Here is a 22,879-nt window from a genome sequence, read left to right on the forward strand (position 1 = left end):
ACCCTGGCCCAGCCCTGTTTATGTATTACAGAGTGTGGTTCATGTATTACAGCCATTGAGCCTTATAAAACAAGATGTACAATCGCACTGACTAATTTACACAGCAGTGCTGTGACTCTTGCCAGGTTCTGTTAACATTTGAGGTAAGTACAGCTGGGGTGACAATCAAATAGATGAAAATCCATTAGGCGATAAAGAATATTCCCACAGAGATAAGAACTGCCTGGTCAGTTCCAAGCATCGTTCTGATCACCCCAGCCGTTAGCGTGTGGGTTGTCTCGTATAAAGAGGGTGTGTTTGATGAGTCGTCTGATAAGGATTTGGTGGATGATCCAAAGGAAAGCGAGGGTCGTGCAGTGGAGGATGATTAGGAAGATAACAAGGAAGGCCATCGTGGTAGTCATTCCAGTTTCCTCATCCTTTACTTGATTCCCCTGGTCCTTTTATATGCATCGAGGGTTTGCTTTGCATTCTGTAAATTGTGGGCAGGTTCCCACGAGTTTTCTGCTGACAAATATTCCTTCCACTTGACTAAGTACCTCAGGTGACCTTGGTATGTCTTGTGATTCAGGATGGCTTCGACTTCGTACTCTTCTTTGTTATCAACGACATCAGGTGGTGGGTTCATGTAATTCGGACCATGTATGTTGTTTTTGCGATAAGGGGATAGAAGGGCGGCGTGAAATATGGAATGAACTCGCCAGGTCTTCGAGAGTTTGAGATGATAGTTGGCTGGTCCGATGACTTCGACGACTTCGAATGATCCCTCACGCTTAGGTGCTATCTTGCACGAGGCATAGTTGACCTTCAGGTTCCTCGAGTCTAGCCAGACCTTCTGTCCTAGTGTAAACTTCGGTGATCCTTGTCTGACTCAGTCTGCCATCTGTTGTCGGGCTAATTCGTGCATGGCTAATGCTTCTAGCCTTATCTTCTGCAACATGTCAAGCCTAGATTCAACTGATGGAACGTTCATAGTTGGGAATACAGAAGGGAGTCCACGTGGTTCGTATCCCATCATGATGCAGAATGGGCTCATCTTCCGTGCCGAGTGTTCCCTCGTGTTATGACAAAACTCGAGGTCTGGCAGGCAATCGGCACATATTTCAGGGTTGTTTCCGCAATAGAGTCGAAGATAGATTTCCAGCTCCTGGTTGACTTGTTCTGTTTCTCCGTCCATCTGAGGGTGATAAGCTGTGCTCATCAATGATTTAATCTGGAGTAGTCGATTTAACTCTTGGAAGACCTTAGATGCATATTGAGGTCCTCTATCCGAGATGATTCAGTCAGGTAATCCAAATTGCGAGTAGACTTTGTCATGAAAAATCTTGGCTGTTCCTTCAGCAGTGATCGTTTTGAGGCAGGGCATAAGAATCACCCCCTTCGTAAGGTCATGGTCTACTACGACCATAATTAAATCAAAGCCATTGGAAACAGTGAGGTCGGTGATAAAATCTGTGGTGCAACAGGAAAATGGTAATGCATGTGGGTCTGCGGGGATTGGTTCCAAGGGAATACGAGTTGGGTGAGTATTCAGTTTCATCTGTTGACAGGCGGCACAGCCTTCGATGAAATTGTTGACAAATGCATACATGCCGGGCCGCCAAAATTCACGGTGTAATAGTTCAAGAGTATTGAATTTTCCAGGGTGTCCTATGGTGGGGGAGTCATGATGTAGTCGAACGAGGTCGCGACGGAGAGGTTTGGATGGTGGGACGTAAATCTTTCCTTTGTAAAGGATGACACCATCGTGAACTTCCCAGTCGGAGAGCGATGATTTCATGGGAAATGGCCCTTTGTGCGTAATTGCTTCGAGGGCTTCATGAACAATGAAGTCTTTTGCTGCATGATTCCTGATTTCATCAAATAATGTCGAGGAAATGGATCGCACGAACAGTGCATCAGGCAAAAGGATGCAATCTTCATTGTCACTTTCACTGTCATCGAGTCCGTTACGATGAGATAGCACATCGGATTGGATCATCTGAGTGCCAGGGACGTGGATAAGGTGAAGGTCGAATTGCAATAATTTGAGACTCCATTGTGCTTGTCGGCAGTTTAACTTCTGGGCTGTACGGAAGTACGTGAGGTTCTTGTGATCACTGCGAACTTCAACGGGATGAGGAGACCCTTCAAGGTAATGGCACCATTCGGTAAGGGCTCGAATGATTCCGAGGAGTTCACGGTCATAGATTTCGTAGTTCTGTTCAGCTGGATTGAGCATCTGTGAAATGTAGGCACAAGGATGGAGTTCTCCATTAATATCGGCTTGGTGTAAAACTGCACCCATGGCAAACTTGGAAGCGTCAGATTCGACAATAAAGGGTTTTGCTTTGTCAGGCAGCAACAACACTGGGGCAGTACTGAATCGTTGTTTCAATATATCAAAAGCTGTCTGACATTCTGTCGTCCATTCAAAAGGTGGAGATCCAGCTGCAGTACACGTAAGGTTTGTCAATGGTTTGGCAATATGCAAGAAGTTGGCAATGAATTTCCAGTAGAAGTTTCCAAACCCGAGGAAAGAGCGAACACCTTTTACCGTGCTTGGTTCAGGCCATTCTGCAATTCCTTTGAGTTTGATAGGGTCCATGCCAATGTAGTTTTCTCGAATAATCATGCCTAGGAATTCGACTTCCTTAACATCAAAGAAACACTTTTCCGGTTTAAGGAATAGGTCGTTGTCTTTGAGTCATTGGAGTACGCATCGGGTTCGAACGTGATGTTCTTCCAAATTGTTCGAGAAGATGAGGATATCATCCATGTAAATGACTATCCATCCTTCATCGATCATGTCCTCGAAGAGTGCATTCATCATCATTTGGAAAGTTGCCGGGGAGTTGCAGAGTCCAAAGAACATGACCATAGGTTCGAAAAGTCCGCAGTTTGTCTTAAACGTGCCCTTCCATTGGTCACCATCTTTGACTCTGACATTGTTATATCCGGAGCGTAAATCCATTTTCGTAAAGATCGATGCACCCTTGAGTTGATCCATGAGCTCAGAAATGAGCAAAAGGGGGTAGGCGTTCTTCACCGTCCCTTCATTCAGGTATCGGTAATCCTGACAGGGATGTAGTGCTCTATCTTTCTTTCCAATGAAGAAAAATGGTGAGGCCATGGGGGATTTCGATGGTCGAATGTATCCCTTTTGCAGATTTTCTTTCAAGAAGTCATCCATCGCTCCTTGTTCCTTGAGCGATAACAAATAGACTTTACAGTCGCGTGGAATAAAATCAGGTTTCAAGTCAATGGCGTGGTCCCAAGGCCTGGTTTCTGGGAAGTGTTCGGCTGCTTTCTTTTCAAAGACTGACTTCAAATTGTGGAGGTAGTTGGGGACCAACTCCTCGACGGTTTTGGGTTTGTCTGCAGCTGATGCTTCCTTGTGTGCTTGTTGTGCCAATTCCTGTGATTTACTGGATGGTTTGTAAAAGACCGTATTCTGTGCATTGCAGAATAATGGGGATCGAGTACTGTGTGTCATTCTTCCAATGGTGGGGCCTCTTCGTATGGTGAAGACTGCAGTTCCAGTCTCTTCATTTGTCAAAGGCGATTCCTTCCTGATGGGTTCAAATATTCCAATAACTGGTTCTCCTGCAATATAGGAGATAACTAGATCGTCGTCATCAAGCTGATCCATAGAGGGTTCTAATGGTGGGTCATCTGGTTCAGTATTATTCCGCACTGCAGGTTACTCACCACGCTCAGTGTTATCGGCCATGATTTCTCTGATAGATTCTGAATGTCCAAATGAGGTCGGAGAAGTTTCGGTGGTGATTAACTCTGGAAGGTCATCTTGCTTGAAAATTGAAACTTCTTCATCTGGTACATCTTTGACGGTGGGTTTCGGTGGCCATTTGGCATCTTTGCCAAGCCAAAAGTCACCGGTTTCCCAATTGATCATCGGATTGAGGTGTTTAAGCCATGGCATGCCGAGAAGTATATTCTCTTTGCCAATGCCGGTCAAGAGGAAGCGAGTAAGTGTCTTCCTTCCTCTAATCTTCATCATCTTCCAAGTACAGTGGGTAATGGTACCCATCTGATTTGGTGTGCCGTCCGCATTTACGACTTTAATTGGTTTCGGTAATTCCCATTTGATGAAATCATTTTCTTCCGCAAAGCGAATATGTATGAACATTTCGGCCACACCGGAATCGATCAAGGCTTCTGTTGTAACGTCTTCCTTCTCTCCCAACGAAATATTCACAGTGATTGAATTTCTGCTAGTGTTACAAATAACAAGGGGAGATACGGTAAGATGCGATGGTCCATGCATTACTAGTGGCCATTATTTCAAAAACTCAACTGGGTTCGTTCTTCATCAGTCATGTCATTGAAGACGTTTCGCACATAGGTGATCTGTTCCTCTCTGGTTTCTTCCTTCGGCATCTCTTTCTTCTGTGCGAGATCTTCTCGCATCTTCTTGATCCATGTGATCATATCTGTGTCCAACCCAGGCTGTATCGTTCTAGCATGGATGAAACTTCCAGACTGAAAGTGGAACTGTCTGTCATTGGCCATATGGCCCTTCTTTCCGCATAGGAAACATAATCCTTCTTTCATTCTCTTCTATCGCTCGTCCGGGGATAAGCATGAGATATTGATACGATCAACATCCATTGCGTTCAGATCCTTCGTAGAAGTCGAGTAGTAGGGACGATGGGTAGATCGGCTTTTTCCTCGTGTCGTTGTAGTGGCTCCTCGCTTGAAGATCTGAGCAGATCTCCATTGGTTGTCAAACTGCGAGGTGCATTCGTACCACTTGTCAAGTGTCTTGGGCATGCTTTCCATCCCATATATCCTTTGTCGGAGTGGGTCGTTAAGTCCCCACTTGAAATATTGGATATTTCTGGCATCTTCTAATTTCACTTTTGATTCAAGCAATCGGAATTCGGCAATATAGTCGTCTGCAGTATGAGTTCCTTGCTTGATGTTACGCAGCAAGGTACGAGCAGTTTCTTTAATATTTTCATCACCAAATGCCTTGCTCACGTTCGTAATAAACTCTCTCCAACTTCCATAAGAAAGGAAGTCGTCATCGGTGAGTTCTGTTTCTATAAAGCTCTGCGCCCATGATCCTGCCATTCCTCCTTGCATGTGTGACAGCACGAATGCAATCTTCTGATTGTCCTCCTGGTAGACATGGCTATTTTCAGCTATGTAATTCTTGCATTGGTTTATAAATTCCCTAAGCTTCAAACGGTCTGAACTGTTGAAGATCTTGGGTTTTCTAAAACCAAGTTCCTTCTGACTGGCATGGTGACGACCTTCATCCATGGTAACTGTAGCCATCGGTGGTATGTAATCGGGTACAATTGGTGCAAGAGTCGGTTGGGGTATAGGATTCTGGACAGGGGGGTTCCAAGGGGCGTCTGGTCTCTCTCCTGGATAGGAGGTCATTATATCGCTGTCTGCGATATGCTGGAGTACTATCCCACCAAGATTATGGGGGAGTGTTCTTTCGAATTCCTCTGGGGAGTAGTTGAAGTTATGGTTGTCTGGCCTGATGAATACGGGCCTTCCTCCTATAAAATGTGCGTTTTGTTCTGTGCTCCACTCCACTTGGGATGGGAGGTGCTCGCAGTACTGCTCTGGAAGAGTGGTCGGGTTGATGTAGTTCAAATCCAGCATGGATAAATTCTTCTGTGTGGCCTATGTCTACACGTAGACTGCACACCGTCCTCAACTAAGTGGGTTCATTCATCATCGGCTAACAAGCCCGTAGAGTGTCTTCTGTCTTCAAACTGATACACCTATTTGCTAATTGCTCGAGTGATTACCTCAGCCTCCTCGGCTTATTGGTCTTTCAGACAGACCCCTCTCCGAAGATAAGTGATCAGTCTATCCCTTCAGCTGCCTCGATTACAAAGTAATCTCAAACGGCGCTTTAGCAATTGAATCCGGGTGTATTGTTCAGTCTTCAAGGTTCGGTCCAGTCGGTAGTTCATTATTAGACTTTGGGAAGTCACAGAGAGTAATAAGATCTCGACCTAATGTTACACGGCAGCGAAACACGAGCATCAAGTCAAGTCGTCATGAGACAAGGTCTTATTCTAAGACACAAGTCCATTCAAGAGACACTTCTGGCGATGTCCTCGCACTGATGGTTGATCAGAGTTCGTTCTTATGACTCGCAGTAGCTGTCTGCTACTAACGGTCGATCTCAGTCAAAGGCAAGTGAAAAGCTGGTTTAATGGTAACCAGGTCGAGATGGAGATCCAGCTCGACGAGGTCGTCTACTTATACAAAAGGTATCTGCAGTACTACGCAGTAATATGGGATCGTTCATTGGCTAGATAAGGTGAAACGATGTCTGGGTGAGGTAACAGCGAGGAAGTAATATGCATGGGAAAGCTGAGTAAGATTGTGAGAGATAATCAGTACTAATGGGGATAACGAGTTGTGTATCAGAACGAGGTAAGATGAGGCATACATGCACGTCTTGTATGTGTGATAAGAAGAAGGTCCAGAGTTGGATCCGGTGTAACCCTAGACTGGAGGTTCTGGTCATCTGGGTAGAGAATTGGAGGTTGCGCTCCGATGAGTCACGTGTTGGATCACGTGGTCTGGTAAAGTAAAGGGAATGAAGAAAAGAAAAATAAAAGACGTGCCATAACTGAGGAGCGTTGTAACAACGATGTTTTTCCCAAACCATGGGAACGACTTTTGACTACAACTTTTGTATGTGTAACCTAGGGTTAGGGCTGAGTTTGTAGGAATGCCACAAGGGTTAGGGTCAGGCTTCATCTACAAATGTTCTAACAGCTACTGACTGTAACTACAAGCGTACATTCAAAAAAAGTTGTATTGAAAACCGACATGACTTGTACAAATAGCTATTAACAGATGAGTGGCTGTGGCACTTAGATTAGATAACAGATATTAGCTGTACTTCAATATACAGCGCAATCACAGAGGCACGTGGAGGTTTATATTAAGTGCGATGTGGGTATGGCAGATGTGGGATGCTTCTGTAATCATGATAGTTAGCTGCAGGTGCAACCACAGGGACACACAAATATCTATATTAAGTGCGATGTGGGTATGCCAGATGTGGCACATCTCTGTGGTCGTGACCATTAGTTGTGGGTGCGACCACAAGGATGCATGAAAGGAGGCATCATTGCAGTGCAGATACCTATCTGGAGCGCAATGTCTAAATGGTCGAAAATGTCTGATACGGCACACACCTAAAGTCATGTCCCTTGGTTGTAGTTGTGACTATGGGCATGTGGCAATGTGCATATCATCTATGGGGACCCATATTATAGTGGTTGGTCTGATTGCAACCTAGAAGGGCTGGTAATAACAAATGGGTGCAGAGCGGCGAGGTAAGAAGGGGATTTTTTTGGTGGTGCATGAAGGGTGATGATATAAGTCACCATTTAGAGGGATAGTAAGAGGTATAAAAGGGGCCTATCTCCTGCTCCTGTGTATTGATCGTCTGCCAAGTGTAGGATGACTGTAACACTTAGATTAGATAACAGATAATAGCTCTACTCCAATATACATTAAGATTAGCTTCCACAACTTGTTATGGTCAAATTTGTGCATTGAGACTATCACCATTGGATTCAGGGAAAAAATTGGACCTAATTCACACCATGAAACATTAAATTCTGTTGAGATTTGAGTGAGAAATGACCTTAACAGCGCTGAGATAAACCAAAAGAGAAATGCTTAGTCAGCATACCCAATTGGGTAACTCACTTACATGAGGTACCCAGCATTTTTCCGCATTTATTTGAGGTTTCCAACCCCAAAATACACTTGCCTAAATCCGGAAAGTCAGTTGCCTTTCAAGTGCTTCCACATGCCCCTGTGGTTGTGCCCGCAACTAACGGTGACAAGCACAGGGACATCCTCATTAGGTTGTTCCGCCGGAACTAATCCAAATTAGGCCAGAATGAATCCAAATTTATTTGCCCTGGCCCGAAATTGAACCAAAACCTTCACAAACACAGATATTCATCAACAGTCACCAACTTAACCACTTGACCACTGGACCTCATAAAACAACTCAGCTTCAGCTTACAAGTCCTTTCATGGTTCATCACAGGTAAGTCCGACTTTCTAGCTTTATCAGTACCCATTAGAAGGAATTAGAAGTCCGCACTTTTGGCCTTACTTCATGCATTTGTAATCAATTCTGATCAGTCTACAAGTCCGAGTTATTAGCTTTCTTAGTAACAGTTCTAGGGCAGCCTTCAAGCAATATATGTTCAGACTTTTGGCAGATGTAATAATAGGTGCTATGACTTCTAACTAGGCTACAAGCCCAGCTTGAAGCAATAATTGTAAAGCATCTTACAAATCTGAGTTAATAACTTTGTTAGTAACTATTGTAGAGATGCCTTTAAGCATTACAAATCCGCACTTTTAGTGCACTTAGTAGACATTATAGCACCTTGTAACTAGATTATAAAGTCACCTTTTGACACACTTAGTAGGCATTGTAGCAACTTGTTACTAAACTATAAAGTCACACTTTCCACATACTTAGTAGACATTGTAACAATTTCTAACTGCCCTACAACTCTGAGTTTCTAACTAATCTACAATTCTGGGCTATTAACTTTGTGAGTAGCAATTGTAGAGCTGCCTTTAAGCATTACAAATCCGCACTTTTAGTGCACTTTGTAGGCATTGTAGCAACTTGTTACCAGACTGTAAAGTCACACTTTTGGCATACTTAGTAGGCATTGTAGCAACTTGTAACTCGATTATAAAGTCACCTTTTGACACACTTAGTAGGCATTGTAGCAACTTGTTACTAAACTATAAAGTTACACTTTTCGCATACTTAGTAGACATTGTAACAATTTCTAACTGCCCTACAACTCTACAATTCCGGGTTATTAGCTATGTTAGTAACAATTGTAGAGCTGCCTTTAGGCATTACAAATCCGCACTTTTAGTGCACTTAGTAGAGATTGTAGCAACTTGTAACTAGATTACAAATCCACACTTTCAGCACACTTAGTAGGAATTGTAACAATTTCTAATTACCCTACAACTCTGATTCTTATAAGCACATTTGTAACAGTTTCTAGTCTCATTTTTTGTGATTCTTATAGACACATTTGTAACAGTTTCTAGTCTCAATTTTTGTAGTGATTCATATAACCACATTTGTGACAGTTTCTGGTGACAATTTTTGTAGTAATTATGATAAGCACATTTCTAACAGTTTCTAGTGTGATTTTGTAGTGATTCTTATAGACACATTTCTAACAGTTTCTAGTGTCATTTTTAGTAGTGATTATTACAAGCACACTTGTAACAGTTTCTAGTCTCATTTCTGGTAGTGATTCTTATAAGTGCACTTGTAACAGTTTCTAGTCTCATTTTTTGTAGTGATGCTCATAAGCCAATTTGTAATAGTTTCCAGTCTCATTTTTTGTAGTGATTCTTATACATACATTTGTAACAGTTTTTAGTGCTATTTTTCATAGTGAATCTTATAGGCACATTTATAATAGTTTCTAGTCTCATTTTTTGTAGTGATTCTTATAGGTGCATTTGTAACAGTTTTCAGTCTCATTTTTTGTAGTAATTCTTATCAGCAAATTTGTAACAGTTTCTAGTCTTATTTTTTGTGGTGATTCTTATAAACACATTTGTAACAGCTTCTAGTCTGATTTTTTATAGTGATTCTTATAGGCACATTTGTTCTTCAAGTCAAAGTAAGTGATCTCAAAACTGTTACAACAAATCGAAAAAAAGCCTAGAAAACAAATCTTATAGTTTTCACTAGTAGGTAAATTATAGTATACATTTTAAATTGATTATTCTAAGGCTGATAAAAATTGTAAAAACTGCCAAAAAATTGAGAGACTAAGAAACCTTTTAGTTATTACCAATAGATATTTTGAGACTCAGAAAAATGCCAATTAATCTGAAAAATTGTGAAATCACAAGATTCATAGTTCTGATTAGTAAACATGCTATAAAACGCACTTGCACTTTTAAAGTGAAAGTGAGTGCTATTGAACTCAGAAAATTAATAATAAAAATCTGCTTTATCATTGTCACTATTAGATGTATTACAATATACAGTTTGAGTGTCTCAAAGTGTTTTAACTTTCCAAAAATTATAAAAAATTATAAAATAACACAACTTATTGTTTTTACTAGTAAATGAACTGTATGATGAATTTCAAGCAAAAGTGAGTATTTCAAACCTGAGAAAGGCTGTAAAGACTTTGAAAATTCATACACTAATAAATCTTATATAGTTTTCACCCAAAGGTGAACATTAGGACACACTTTAAATAAATCTCAAATTAAATAAAATGTTTCTAAGATTCAAATTTATAAAAAATTCAGAAAATTTATAAAATCTGAAAATGTATAGCTATTCTCAGTAAACATACTACAAAATTCTTCTAAATTGAAAGTAAGTGCTTTGAGCTTTAGCAAAGTCACACAACTATGTGCTTTTTAATAAACAGGTTATATGATAAACTCTAAGCAGAAATGACAGTTTTTAGGCTTAGATAAATCATAAAAATTGAGGAAAAATTGTAAAATAAGAAACATTGTAGCTACTACTAGAAGAGATGCTATAAATATGCCCATAAAGTAAATTTGACTACTGTGCAGTTTAGAAAACTTATAAAATGCCCAATTTTATAGTTACTTCTAATAAGAAATTATTATAAGACAATATAATTATAATTTCTGAGATATAAAGGTATCAGTATGGCAGTGACATGGCAATGGATGCTTGCTTTGGAGATAATTTCATCTAAATTATAAAAATAAATTTTAACTACAAAATTTCACATGTAAGACATGTCTAAATTAAGTCAGGCACTAGATTTAGCTATAAATTTTGTAATAGCTGTCCTTAAGTGGCTATAAGTTAACTACAAGTAATTGAAACATGTCTTGAAAAGAAGACCATTATTGTTTTATATGCAATTATTAGTAATGTGCTCAGTCCTTTCTGATCTTAATCTTTACTACACTTTTTCATATCTTTAGCTTTTATTGACTTTTTATATAGTAATTATTGGTGAAAGTATGACACTTTCTAGTATTTAAAATGCACTTTAAATAAATCTAAGATAAAATATAATGTGTTAAGATTCAGAAACATGAAAAAAATTGGAAATTTTATCAGATGTGAACATTTATAGCTACACTCACTAAACATAGTACAAAATGCTTTTTAAACTGAAAGTGGGTGCTTTAAGCTTCAGCAAAATGACAGAATAATATACTTTACAACAGACAGACAGATTATGTAATGTACTTTAAGCAGCAGTGAGAGTTTTCAGACTTAAAAAAATTATAGAATTTGAGGAAAAATTGTAGAATAAGACGCATTATAGTAATGAGTTTGCCAGAGTGCTATCTAATTGTAAAAGTGCAATAGGTGCATGAGGGCACTATGCATATGTGAGAGTAGTTATACTAATGAGAGCAGCATGTGCTAGCAAGAGCAATGTGCATGGGTAATAAGGGAGGTAGGCTAGTGAAAATGATGCGATATATAAGGGGGAATGGTGATAATAGGCTGGTCATTACCTCTGTCTTGTTGCTCTTTGATCCTATTGTCCATATCTCCCTCCCTCTTCTAATCTTCTCAAAACTTCTTCTATAAAGGACATGTGTCTGTGAAGGTTGCATGTCTGTGACCTCTACCTGTACCTATGTGTACTGGTATTGTGTACTGGTATTGGTCTCTGCACAGGTTAGCCCCACCTCTGCTCTACACTGGCTATTATAAAAGACTCAGTAAATATTATTAAATGGTAACTCAAATTAGTGCAGTCTTAAAGACATCTTATTATAATCTTTCAGGAATCGTTACTGCCATGCGAAGCAATGGCCCACTCCAAACTAGTACATTAGGAACCAGCATAATAGGTTATTGTTGACTTACTGAATATTACTAAACAATATACTAAGAGTCAGTAGGCAACTTTGTAAACTATTATAAGGCTCTTCTAAACTCACACTATGCAGTATAATAGGATATTGTAGGACACCTACTCGACATAATTATATCACATACTAGAAGTTAGTACATAATATAATAAAATTTTCTTGTATAGATTTTAATACATTGTTATACACAGATTTGTACGTTTCTAGTGCTATTTCTTGTAGTGATTCTTATAGGCACATTTGTAACAGTTTATAGGGTCATTTTTTGTAGTGATTCTTATTGGCACATTAGCAACATTTTTTGTAATGATTCTTATAGACACATTTGTAGTAGTTTCTAGAGTCAATTTTTGTAGTGATTCTTATACACACATTTGTAACAGTTTCTAGTGTCATTTTTTGTAGTGATTCTTATAGGCACATTGGTAACATTTTTTGTAGTGATTCTTGTAGGCACATTTGTAACAGTTTTTGTAGTGATTCTTGTAGGAACATTTGTAACAGTTTCTAGGCTTATTTTTTGTAGTGATTTTTATAGGCACGTTTGTAACAGTTTCTAGTGTCATTTTTTGTAGTGATTCTTATAGGCATGTTGGTAACATTTTTTGTAGTAATTCTTGTAGGCACATTTGTAACAGTTTCGAGGCTCATTGTTTTGTAGTAATTCTTATACGTACATTTGTAATAGCTTCTAGGGTCATTTTTTGTAGTAATTCTTATACACACATTTGTAACAGTTTCTAGTGCTATTTTTTGTAGTGACTCTTATATGTACATTTGTAATAGCTTTTAGGGTCATTTTTTGTAGTGATTCTTATAGGCACATTGGTAACATTTTTTGCAGTGATTCTTGTAGGCACATTTGTAACAGTTTCTAGGGTTATTTTTTGTAGTGATTCTTGTAGACACATTTGTAATAGTTTCTAGGGTCATTTTTGTAGTGATTCTTATATGTACATTTGTAACAGGTTCCAGGGTCATTTTTTGTAGTGATTGTTATACGGACATTTGAAACAGTTTCTAGTGCTATTTTTTGTAGTGATTCTTATAGGCACATTTGTAATAGCTTCTAGGGTCATTCCTATAGGCACATTGGTAACATTTTTTGTAGTGATTCTTGTAGGTACATTTGTAATAGTTTCTAGTGTTGTAATAGTTTCTAATGTTATTTTTTGTAGCAATTCTTATTTGTAATGTAATTTTATTACTGTAACTACCACACCACCTGTTACTTGTACTACGCATAGAATCAATCATACACCCTTGCTCATACAAAAACTGTGAGCACCTCGGTCAGAGTCGGGGACTGGCACAAAGTTCCACTATGATAAAGTTAAGGGTTTGGATTTGCACATGATTATCATGTGATCAGTGGCTGATATGTTCTAGGATGAAGCGTTGCATGAAATGTTCATATATTGCCCCTTCAACTCGAAACTATGGTGAGAAGGAGCCTGAAAACAATGGTGAGAATCTGAGTAATGAGGATCTATCTACAAAATATACTCTAATGACACTAATGACAGTCATCTGAATTATTCAATGTAGGCATGTTAGCATCAAGCTTCCAATCCTGCCACCACTGGCAACTGGAAGGATGGACAAATAGCTATAACACTGCCCCCTCGGGTATTTTGTAGTACAATGGCTGTTGGAATTGAAACTAGTGAGTAAAGGCGATAGTAAGTCAAAGCAAAATGTGATACCGTATTGAACACGTGGTAGAAATGTCCTCGTTTACCCCCCTGTTCCGGATAATACGCCATCGGCAACCACTATCAGAAACACAGCTTTAGTCGTTGCGGAAGGCGATCAATGAAGATGACTTACGTGATCTTCCGGTAGCTCTTCCTTCCATGCACGAAGATACTGAGCTTCATCCGTATCATTAGTTACGAAGAACCCGTGTTTGGGTACAACAAACTGCCCAATTTGAAGCTCTGTGTCTGTGATCGTACTTCTAGACACCCGAGCATACGCTGTGCGATACAATCCTCGATAGAAGATGTATTCGCACCTAATACGGCATCGTGAGTCATGTGCAATGTACATGTATGAATTACCTACCAGCGGTCCCAATCATGCCGATCAATATCGTTCACTTTACCGTCTATTACCATGATCTCGTAAGGAGCCGCTGCATCCATACAATCCACCATGAACGCTGAATCATTTGTGCAGACGGTGGAGACTTACGCCTCGGAGCAAGCGGTTTTGTCACCACATATCCAAGGAAGATCACAGGACGAGGGAATGACTTGGCCATGATTTGCGCCAGTTCCTTGGATTGCAGCTCGCGATCGAGAGGTGTTTCCTCTATACGGAAAGTATCTGAGCAAAATTTTCAGTTCCAATTCGACAATTTATTCATACCTTGTCCGTTATGTGCAATAAGCACGGTGACTTCTGTGCCGTAGACGTCCAAAACGGCTTCGATCGCAGGAGCAAGTTCTCCATGAGGTGAAGGAAGGAGATGGTGAGTCGAGTTGATGATCGGAAACTGCCAAACCCCGTCAGCGTAGGAGATAACGGTGCACATGAGACGCATACTTTGGATAACAGGACAGCACCCCAGGTGTGACTGTTAGGTCCGGGACCAATGTCTACGAACTTCAATAGTGTCAGTGCATGCGACCAATTACAAAGAAGGTCAGACTCACATAACCCAACTCTTCTGTTATAAGAAGTGTCCTACACCACAGTGAACCTATGTAGGGGTTCTCGATGATGTAATCACTCACAGGTCTCGGTTACCGAAGACAGTACGCTATATGAACATCAGCTACGGCTGCGGCGGTCACGGTATGCGAAGACATCACATGCAAATCGGTCTCTAATAGACCGACAACATCCAGTTCCATGTCCCTGCGATAAGCAGAACTTCAGAAAGTGAATTAGTTGGCAGGAATAGGACACACTTTATTAAGTCCCCCATGCGACGTTGGCTGTCCCTGCCTTCGTTGTCAATGCCAAAGTGGACGGTCCAGATGCCAGCTCGGACGATCCGAGCCCCAGCTCTGTGAGGTTTCGGGACAACAAATGGCCACCTGTACATCGTGACGAGCAGTGAAGTAATTGTAATAACGGCAAGCGAACTACCAACGGACGACCTCGTCCGCCCAGAAAGAGTGAAGGTCGGGACGGGAGGAAGTACGTGAGGCCATCGAAACACGAAAGCCAGACCAACTACCTGCGCAAAAAGAACTCTACGAGATTGATCATGATAATGAGCGTTTGCACCAATCGTCCTCGAACACTCACAAGTCTGTCCGTTCGCGGAAATATTCACCGCCAGGTACGAATGCGTATGCGACTGTAAACACGCTGGAAAAATAGAATGCACAAACAAGGAGCCAGGCAGTGGCACAAGTCTTGACTACTTTCTGTGTGTATACCGCATGTTGGAGAACCGTGGGAATGATAGACATGAGAAAGATGGCAAAGTTCAGGCCGCCTGCGAAGCCTAACCAATCCTTGAACTTGTACATGACGTATGCGCTGACACTACCATACGCAAACCACACAGGATGTGTCAGAATCTCCGGACCACGGTCGGAGAGTAAAGATAGAACTACAGGGATACCAAGCCCGAGAGCCTGAGCGACATGTGTGAGAGAGCCGTGAAGATTCGGTACCGGCCCTTGAATGGGGTATCCTGTCCAAGACCACGCAATGAGTGTGGCAGAATCCCCTAAAAGGTAGTGTAAGGTGAAGATCAAGCTTCCAAGTGCAAGCCCAGATAAAAGCCAGTCGCCCGTATATGAGGTATGTCGCGTGCTAGATGTCACCGGCGAAGACGTGGTCCGTCGAGTGTAGAAGTTGTAGATGGCAAGGCAGGCCAAGAAAATGCCGGTCTTGTTGTATCCACCGGACTGTTCGTGGACGATAGGCCATACTGTTCGATGTCAGACATCGTCTCGTACAGATTCTCAATGAGCATTACCTGGATTAACGGAATGGTTGGCATGCTTCGCGAGTGACGATAGCATGAACCCCAAGCCCAAGACTATCAAACACCGCATGGCTACCCATCAGTGTGCTGTAGGCGGCTATTCATCGTAATAACGTACGGAGGCCTTGATGTCCGACTTGACTATTGTCTCGACCAAACCAATCAGCTGCAGCTCCGACATTGCTGACTGCCGTGGCAAACATCACTGCAAAAAGTCTGTGCAGAGGATCACCTAACGCATACGCTCCTAACCCAATGAGTGAAAGTGAATGCAGGATGGTTCTGCCAACCAGCGAGGCGCTCCATCGCAAAGATGATGGAATCACGAGTAACAGTGGCGACAAGGTGGACAGAAGGGACAATTCAGAACCCGTGAGGCTGAGTTCCCAGACGGAAAAATAGAACAGAGTGGGGGTTAGGGATGTCAAGATCGACCAATAAACAAACGCTATCATAGAACTTAGTGTTACATTCCCAAGGCCAGGGAAGGCGTACACACAAAGGTATAAGTCACTCAAGAAGTCAATGATGACGCTGGACTGCACCAAGCTGGCCCGAACACGTGAAGGCGGTTTCGCGGGTTTCTTCATGTCAAGAGGCCTTGCTGGCTCAGACGGATTTTTCTCGGGAGAAACAGGTATAAAGGGTACTGGAGACGGTGTTCTTACACGCGTGACAGCTGTCACATTCGGATTCAGCACATGTTTCCTGCATGAGAGATCTTGTCAACAAATACTACGCAAGACGGTGAACTCGTGTATACATATCATCCACCCCATCAGATCTGCTGGGAGTAAGCACGACAACCTGACCAGCATTTATTAGGCAAACAGTCACCAAACAGGCGATACGCACTTCGAGGTTGGCCGCCTTGAGGTCCAGTTCAACAGCCGAGTCGTACATGATATCGAAGAATATGAGCCCCCATTCGAAGAAGCTATATCGAGTGTACGCTGTGCAGGATATGGAACATCAACAGCGGCGCAGCGAAGAGGCAAACAGCAGATCAACCTCCGGGGATACGGTGCACTTTGTGCTGGATGAAGAAGTATATCATAGGTATCATTGAAATAAAGAATCTACGACACCGTCAACCGATGAACTGCACTGCACAGCAGACGAGTCACATACGCTGAAGCCGTATTGCGCCTAGTGCTATCAGCGAGATGAAATGCGTGCCGACAATCGTTAACTTGCCTTCTACGTCGAGCTTGTACACTTTGTGGAGGAGTACAAGCGGTGCATATGGACATCCATGGTATGTTGCACACGATATAACTTATCATGAGGATGTCGTGTGCGTCGTGATCATCGTTGGAAGTAATGTACACCCATCCTCCGCATGCCAAGGTCCGAAGCAGACCCACGACCATCGCAACCGCTGGTAGACGAGATTCCTCTGTGCGATGCAAATAGTACTGGAGAAGAACCACAGCAAATCTAGGTCCTGCGAAATGTCAAAATTGCACGAGATACGGCGCGTAGAGGACCAGACACGCACCGGAGTTCAAGGCAATGAGGATCTGGAAGACGTTCCGTTCGGGGAACCAGTCGCCAATACTAAGCGATCTGGTTAGAAAAGGTTCAGTATTGAAACTATAACTTACGTTGCGGAGACAGAGGGAAACCATTCGTCAGGATAGCCAGCGACGCCATTTTTGACAATCTTCTTGTAATGCAATGCGCATCCCAGAAAGAGAGCACCTAGGAATGCGGCGAACGCAAGACAGGTATGTATGCGAGCGATGGCAGAGGCTTTGAAAACGAATTGCTTGGGAGGAGAGGCCATGGTGGGACTGGCAGTGCCGTTGCGTTAGCCACAGGCGCGCGCCATGTAGTCCACGTGCTCCCTTTCCGTCTTCCAATTGCAATTTGCAAGTCCTTGGTACTCGCCCGATTTAAAAACAAAATACAACGCCAAAGCGGCGAGCATTTGACGGTTGCGATTCATCGATAGCAAGTAGACGATGTTAGAGATACAGAGCTGACGCGACAGAATAATCAAAAAACAGCTGCAGATGCGACAACACAAACAGTGGATAGAATGAGATCCGAGAGACGATGTGAAGATATCGGGACAGTACACCGGACCCACCATATAGAATGACAAGATAAAGCATCAAATAATACCTCTACACTGTGGAGATTGCCCACGGCTGATCGCACGTAGCCATCGGCACTTCCCATTTCCACCCATCCATGGCCTGGTAGTAAGCAGATTCCCCTCCGTCAATTTCTCCCCATATCCCCATTCGCAGTAGATCCACCCCCTCCTCTTCCTTGATGTCTGCAATCTTCACCGTATCAGACACACCCAACGCGATATGGCCAATACCATCCGCCTCCGACGCAGACCCTGGACTAGGATTCGTCGATGATGCCGGCACAAGATCTGGCGTTTCCGGCTTCGACTCAGTGTCATCTTCGAGCCCGTACGAAGTGAAGTCAAAGAACTCCAGACCGTCAGCTGCGGCCATGCCCGGAGATGGCGAAAAGCGACCGAATCCGAGGCTATCCGATCCTCCGGACGCCGACAGAGACGAAAGTCCTGCTGAATCAGAGAAATCAAGAGGTGCCTCGTACGGTTTCAAGATCTGGTCCAAAGTGGAAGAGATTTGGGATGACAGCACGCCTTGATCCTCGTCTGAAGACGCTCTCTTCAACAGGTCCGTCATCTTCTCGAGGAACTTCGCCGCGTCCTCGTCGGTCTTGATCAATTCCACTGCTTCTTGTTTCTTGACCAAAGCTTCACTCGGTGGATCCTCCCACTCCGTCTTAATTCTCTTCGACGGAGGCTCTAGCGCAGCAGCAGGACTACTCGAGGGCTGCTCCTCCTCGCGTGGTCGCTTGACCGCGATCTCCGCAGCCGAAGCTGCAGCTGGCGTCGCCGGCCGCTGTTCCCCAGCCGAAGCAGTTTTGGGTGCGGCCCTACTACGCTTTGTAGACTGCTTCTGCTTGTTCGCCTTCGCTTTCGGAGACTTCGGTGTCTGAGGAGAGCTGCCCACATGGATAGGTGTCGATGCGCTTGCGACTGGCGTGGATGCAGATGCGGGCGGTGTTGCTGACACAGTGAGATCAATCTGCGTGGCTGGTAATGGCTGCTGTACCTTCTTCTTCGTCTGCTGCGCGGAAGGAGAACGAGCCGAGACGGTAGCTGCGAGTCGTGGTGACGGAGTAGGCGCCATCGGCTGGGATGAGGGAGACAACCGCGGCGGCACGGGTTGAGAGTACTGGGGTGGCTGCAATGGAGGCTGTATCGGATGTGACATCTGTTGTGATGTAAATTGGGGAGGCGGATGAGACTGTAGACCCTGCTGCGACGACTGGGGAGGAGCGATCGTAGTATGCGAGGAAGGTAGAGGAAACGATGGAGGTGATGGCACAGGCGCAGCCGAGTGGGAAGGAGAGGTGTTGGACGCCGATGATAGTGTATGTTGCGCATAAGCTTCACTCGTGCCTTGCATCTGAATGCTCATTTGTCGCATTTGCTGGATGTCCATTATACACTGCGATGAAGCGAGGAGTTTCCTCTGGTGCTGAGCAGTCATAATCTGCCAAGCGTAGCGTGAGTCGTAGCAGTGAAAACCAATCAAGACATTCATACGATTGCGATCAACTTCCGAACGGCTTCCTGGTTGATGTAACAAAGATAAAGACGCAGCTTGGAGTCCGTCTCGATAGCACAGCGACACAGTTCCTCGAATGCCGCATTGAATTGGACCTTCTGATCATCAGGTATAGGACGAGGCGTCATCTTGAGCACGCCTGTCAACACGTTAGCCTTCACATGCCCCGTTACACAAGAGGAACGCACAACTTGAATAATGCCGTTTGACCGAATTGATCAACTCCAAGTTATTCTGCAACTCCTCTTCTGTGACAGGCTGCGTACGATGTCGGAATGGTACTGTGGCTGCCACCGAGGCGACAGTCACCGCTGGGCCCGCAGATCCAGATGAGTTCTGCTGAAGCTGAGACTGTCCGCTCCGCAGGGCCATGGCGGGATTCACGACAGCACCTTGCTGTTTTATCTGCGCCATATATGGCGAGGGCATGGGGCGCTGCTGTTGGGTAGACTGAGCATTCTTAGCGACCCCACCGCGTAACTCGCGCTGCGACAAGGACCGTAAGAGGAGCGGACGGTTTGCTTCCACTAAGTTGATAATGTGAGCGGGGACGTTCCGCCGCCGCAGTTCTGGAGTCGGTACCGTTGCGTACTGCAGAATTTCGTTGAGCTGCAGGTCCGATGCGCCAGCCAAACCCGGGACTCCATTAGCGTCCTGTCCATTTTGGCTAGGCAATGCGTGGGGAACTTGGGGAGGGCGTCCACTCATAACAGTACCTTGAACAGGAATGAGCTTCTGGTGCATGCGCGCTTGCTCCACGGCCTGCTGCACGTCATGTTGCTGCTGCTGGCTCCGTTTGGCAAGCCAAGAACGTAGATATGTTGAATCAAAAGCATGGAGATATTGCTTGTATACGTGCTCCAGATGTTGCGCCACGCCCGGGCCAGACTTGGCCGGCTCACTGTTACTTGCAGGAAATTGTACGAAGCCCAGCTTGGCACCTATCACGGGCCACTGGTCATTCTGAGCCACCTACAGCGACAGCGTCAATGAAAATCACCGGAAAGAGAAGTACGTCACCTTACCCGGTTATAGAAGCCCGCGTTCATTACCTCGACGTGAAGCGCGTACAGGTCAATCGGACGACCATCGTGCGACATAAGCGCCGGATCATGCACAACATTGTTCTTCGTGCAAAACGTCTTGTACGCTGAATTGAATACCTCTGCAGACAAAGGCGGGATCGGCACACGCAATGGGGCATGCTGCTGCTGTTGTTGCGGCGGTGGTGGTGGCGTCGCCTGGGCAGGCACATGACCCGGGAACGGCGTCGACATCACGTTTGGAGACGATTGACCAGCGCCTGGCTGGAACTGCATGGAAATCGAGTTCGGAGAGAACTGGTTCATCTGCTCCCCTTGTGGCGGCATCTGTGGTACCTTCGATGCTTGCGACGGGCCTGATTGCATAATCTGCGCGGCGGATTGCTGAAAGGGAAACATAGGCGTCTGCGAGGCACCTGTCTGCAACGGCCAACCTTGTTGAGGGTGACCCTGGTCGTTCTGGGTAGCAGCAGGGTGCTGTTGTGACTGGACAGGCGACGTGCGGAGTGCACTCCTGGACGTAGACCGTAAGCACAACACAACAACAATAAAAGCGTCGCCAACAACACTCACTGATTTGCAGCGAGGGCGGCAGAGTGTGCATTGGTCATTTGTTGCATGGCAGTACTCAGCTTTTCCAGAAGATCTCTCCTCCGCTGGAGCTCCTCGTTGATCTTCCCGATCTCGACCTCGAGCGCCGCGTCCGGCATAGTCAAATTCTGATTGTGAGTATTCAGTCTCTGCCGTTCCAGCTCACGAATTGTGTTATTGAGCGCGGCTGCGCGGGTCCTAAGCTCCATGAACGAAAACGGGCGTCTTGGGCCTTGTTGCTGCTGCGGCATGCCGGAAGGCGAAGGAGCGAGTGCGCCAGACTGCTGCTGCAAGTTCGGCTGTGCAGAGGGCCCCCGAGCTGCATCCGGGATGGGCTGCATGGCGGAGGTAGAGAAGAAAGTCGGGTTCTGCTGCACCTGGTTCTGCATCTGGCCGAGCTGCGCGCCCATACTGGGCTGATGTTGCTGCTGGGACACTTGCTGGGACTGCTGGTGTAGTTGGTGCTGCTGCTGCTGCAATTGCTGCTGTAACTGCTGCTGCTGGTGTTGCTGCGCCTGTTGATGCTGCTGATGCTGTTGCTGCGCCTGTTGCTGGTGTTGTTGTTGCTGCAACTGGTGTTGTTGCGCCTGCTGGTGTTGCTGTGCCTGTTGCTGCATTTGTCGCAAGGCCGCCATGGCAGCGGGGTTGCCATTCTGTGGTTGTTGGTTGTGCGCGAGGCCCATAAGCTCCAACTGTCGGTTACCCTGATTCTGCAGCGCCTGATTCTGCATCGCGTGTTGGTTCTGCAGCATCTGCTGGAGCATCTGGGGATTGCGCGACGCGAGGGTCTGCATTTGCAGTGCGGTGGGGAACGCTGCACCCCCAGACATATTGGGGAACTGCTGGCGCATGGCGCGAGCCTGGGCGTCGGGGGCGGAAGTGGGGACGTGTGGAGGGAGGCCAAACGACATCTGCTGCTGCTGCTGCTGATGTTGTTGTTGTTTCTGCTGCGACATCTGCGCCTGGAGGCGGACGATGTTGTGGTTCGTGAATGGGTTGGTTGCCTACGCGGGGCGTCAGTGAGAAGAATGCGGGAGATGACGTAAGCAAACGGGCGTGAGTAAGTGGTAGTGGGTGGTGGTGGTAGGACGGACGATGGCGGTGCAGGAAGATGGGCATATGGACGAAGGGTGGCTCGACAAGGTGGGGGAAGTGGAGAGGGAGTGCGAGACAGCAGAGCGATGGGCGATGGGCGATGGGCGAGCGAGTAAAGTAATGATTTAGGCAAATAAAACGAGACTCACCGGCTGTTGTTGTTGTTGTTGTTGTTGCTGCTGCTGTATGGAGGGTGGGGGGAAGTTATTCTGAGCGGCCTGTGGGCGCATCTGCTGCTGAAGCATGTGGGACCAGATGCGGTTCTGGTCGGTGAGAGACTGGTTAGCCATCTGGGGATCGACCTGGAGCTGTTGGGGAAGCTGCTGGAGACCGTTAGACTGTTGAGGAATAAGGCCGGGGGGGAAGTTGGCGGAGTACTGCTGTGGAAGACGATCAGCCATGAGGACCGGGGGGGATGGCGATATCAGAGGGCGGAGCGGCAGCGGACGACGCGCAGGCGCGGAGAGGCAAACGGAGAGCAGACGGGGAGTACGAAGGTGGCAGCCGTCTGACAGAGGCTGGAGAACGTCGGGGACGACGACGATGGCGACGAGGAGGGGAGCCGGGACCGAGATGGTGGGAGGGAGAGAGTCGGCTGGGGAAGACCTCAGGAGCGCACACAGTCGCATACAGTGCACCTGGTGCTCTGGCGGAACAATCCGCACTCCAGCACTGCTCCGTCC

The 22,879-nt window shown here is 45.1% G+C and overlaps 4 protein-coding genes across 4 annotated transcripts; all 4 read right to left on the reverse strand.

Moving 5' to 3' along the window:
• Positions 1–1,279: 1,279 nt before the first annotated feature.
• Positions 1,280–4,129, reverse strand: SCP_1302940 (Transposon Tf2-6 polyprotein; the record flags this gene model as incomplete). The annotated part of the gene is made up of 3 exons (XM_027763590.1): positions 1,280–2,650; positions 2,714–3,639; positions 3,691–4,129. 3 exons carry the CDS (start codon positions 4,127–4,129, stop codon positions 1,280–1,282), a joined length of 2,736 nt encoding a protein of 911 aa, XP_027619391.1.
• A 431-nt stretch (positions 4,130–4,560) lies between these two features.
• Positions 4,561–5,622, reverse strand: SCP_1302950 (hypothetical protein; the record flags this gene model as incomplete). Its single annotated transcript, XM_027763591.1, has 1 exon — positions 4,561–5,622. One exon carries the CDS (start codon positions 5,620–5,622, stop codon positions 4,561–4,563), a length of 1,062 nt encoding a protein of 353 aa, XP_027619392.1.
• A 7,876-nt stretch (positions 5,623–13,498) lies between these two features.
• Positions 13,499–17,630, reverse strand: SCP_1302960 (Protein cwh43; the record flags this gene model as incomplete). Its single annotated transcript, XM_027763592.1, has 22 exons — positions 13,499–13,537; positions 13,596–13,664; positions 13,720–13,906; positions 13,957–14,026; positions 14,086–14,205; positions 14,263–14,389; positions 14,440–14,499; positions 14,550–14,580; positions 14,631–14,656; positions 14,709–14,754; positions 14,808–15,095; positions 15,151–15,784; positions 15,833–15,895; positions 15,960–16,289; positions 16,341–16,549; positions 16,605–16,648; positions 16,697–16,794; positions 16,853–16,920; positions 16,973–16,990; positions 17,039–17,288; positions 17,343–17,401; positions 17,449–17,630. The coding sequence occupies 22 exons, from the start codon at positions 17,628–17,630 to the stop codon at positions 13,499–13,501; spliced, it is 3,018 nt and encodes a 1,005-aa protein (XP_027619393.1).
• A 343-nt stretch (positions 17,631–17,973) lies between these two features.
• On the reverse strand, positions 17,974–22,825 carry SCP_1302970 (hypothetical protein; the record flags this gene model as incomplete). The annotated part of the gene is made up of 6 exons (XM_027763593.1): positions 17,974–19,392; positions 19,446–19,606; positions 19,656–20,439; positions 20,493–21,024; positions 21,084–22,105; positions 22,346–22,825. The coding sequence occupies 6 exons, from the start codon at positions 22,823–22,825 to the stop codon at positions 17,974–17,976; spliced, it is 4,398 nt and encodes a 1,465-aa protein (XP_027619394.1).
• Between the last annotated feature and the right edge of the window lie 54 nt (positions 22,826–22,879).

The sequence above is a fragment of the Sparassis crispa genome (genome assembly GCF_003851025.1).
Source record: "Sparassis crispa DNA, contig_000012F, whole genome shotgun sequence".
Classification (NCBI taxonomy): domain Eukaryota; kingdom Fungi; phylum Basidiomycota; class Agaricomycetes; order Polyporales; family Sparassidaceae; genus Sparassis; species Sparassis crispa.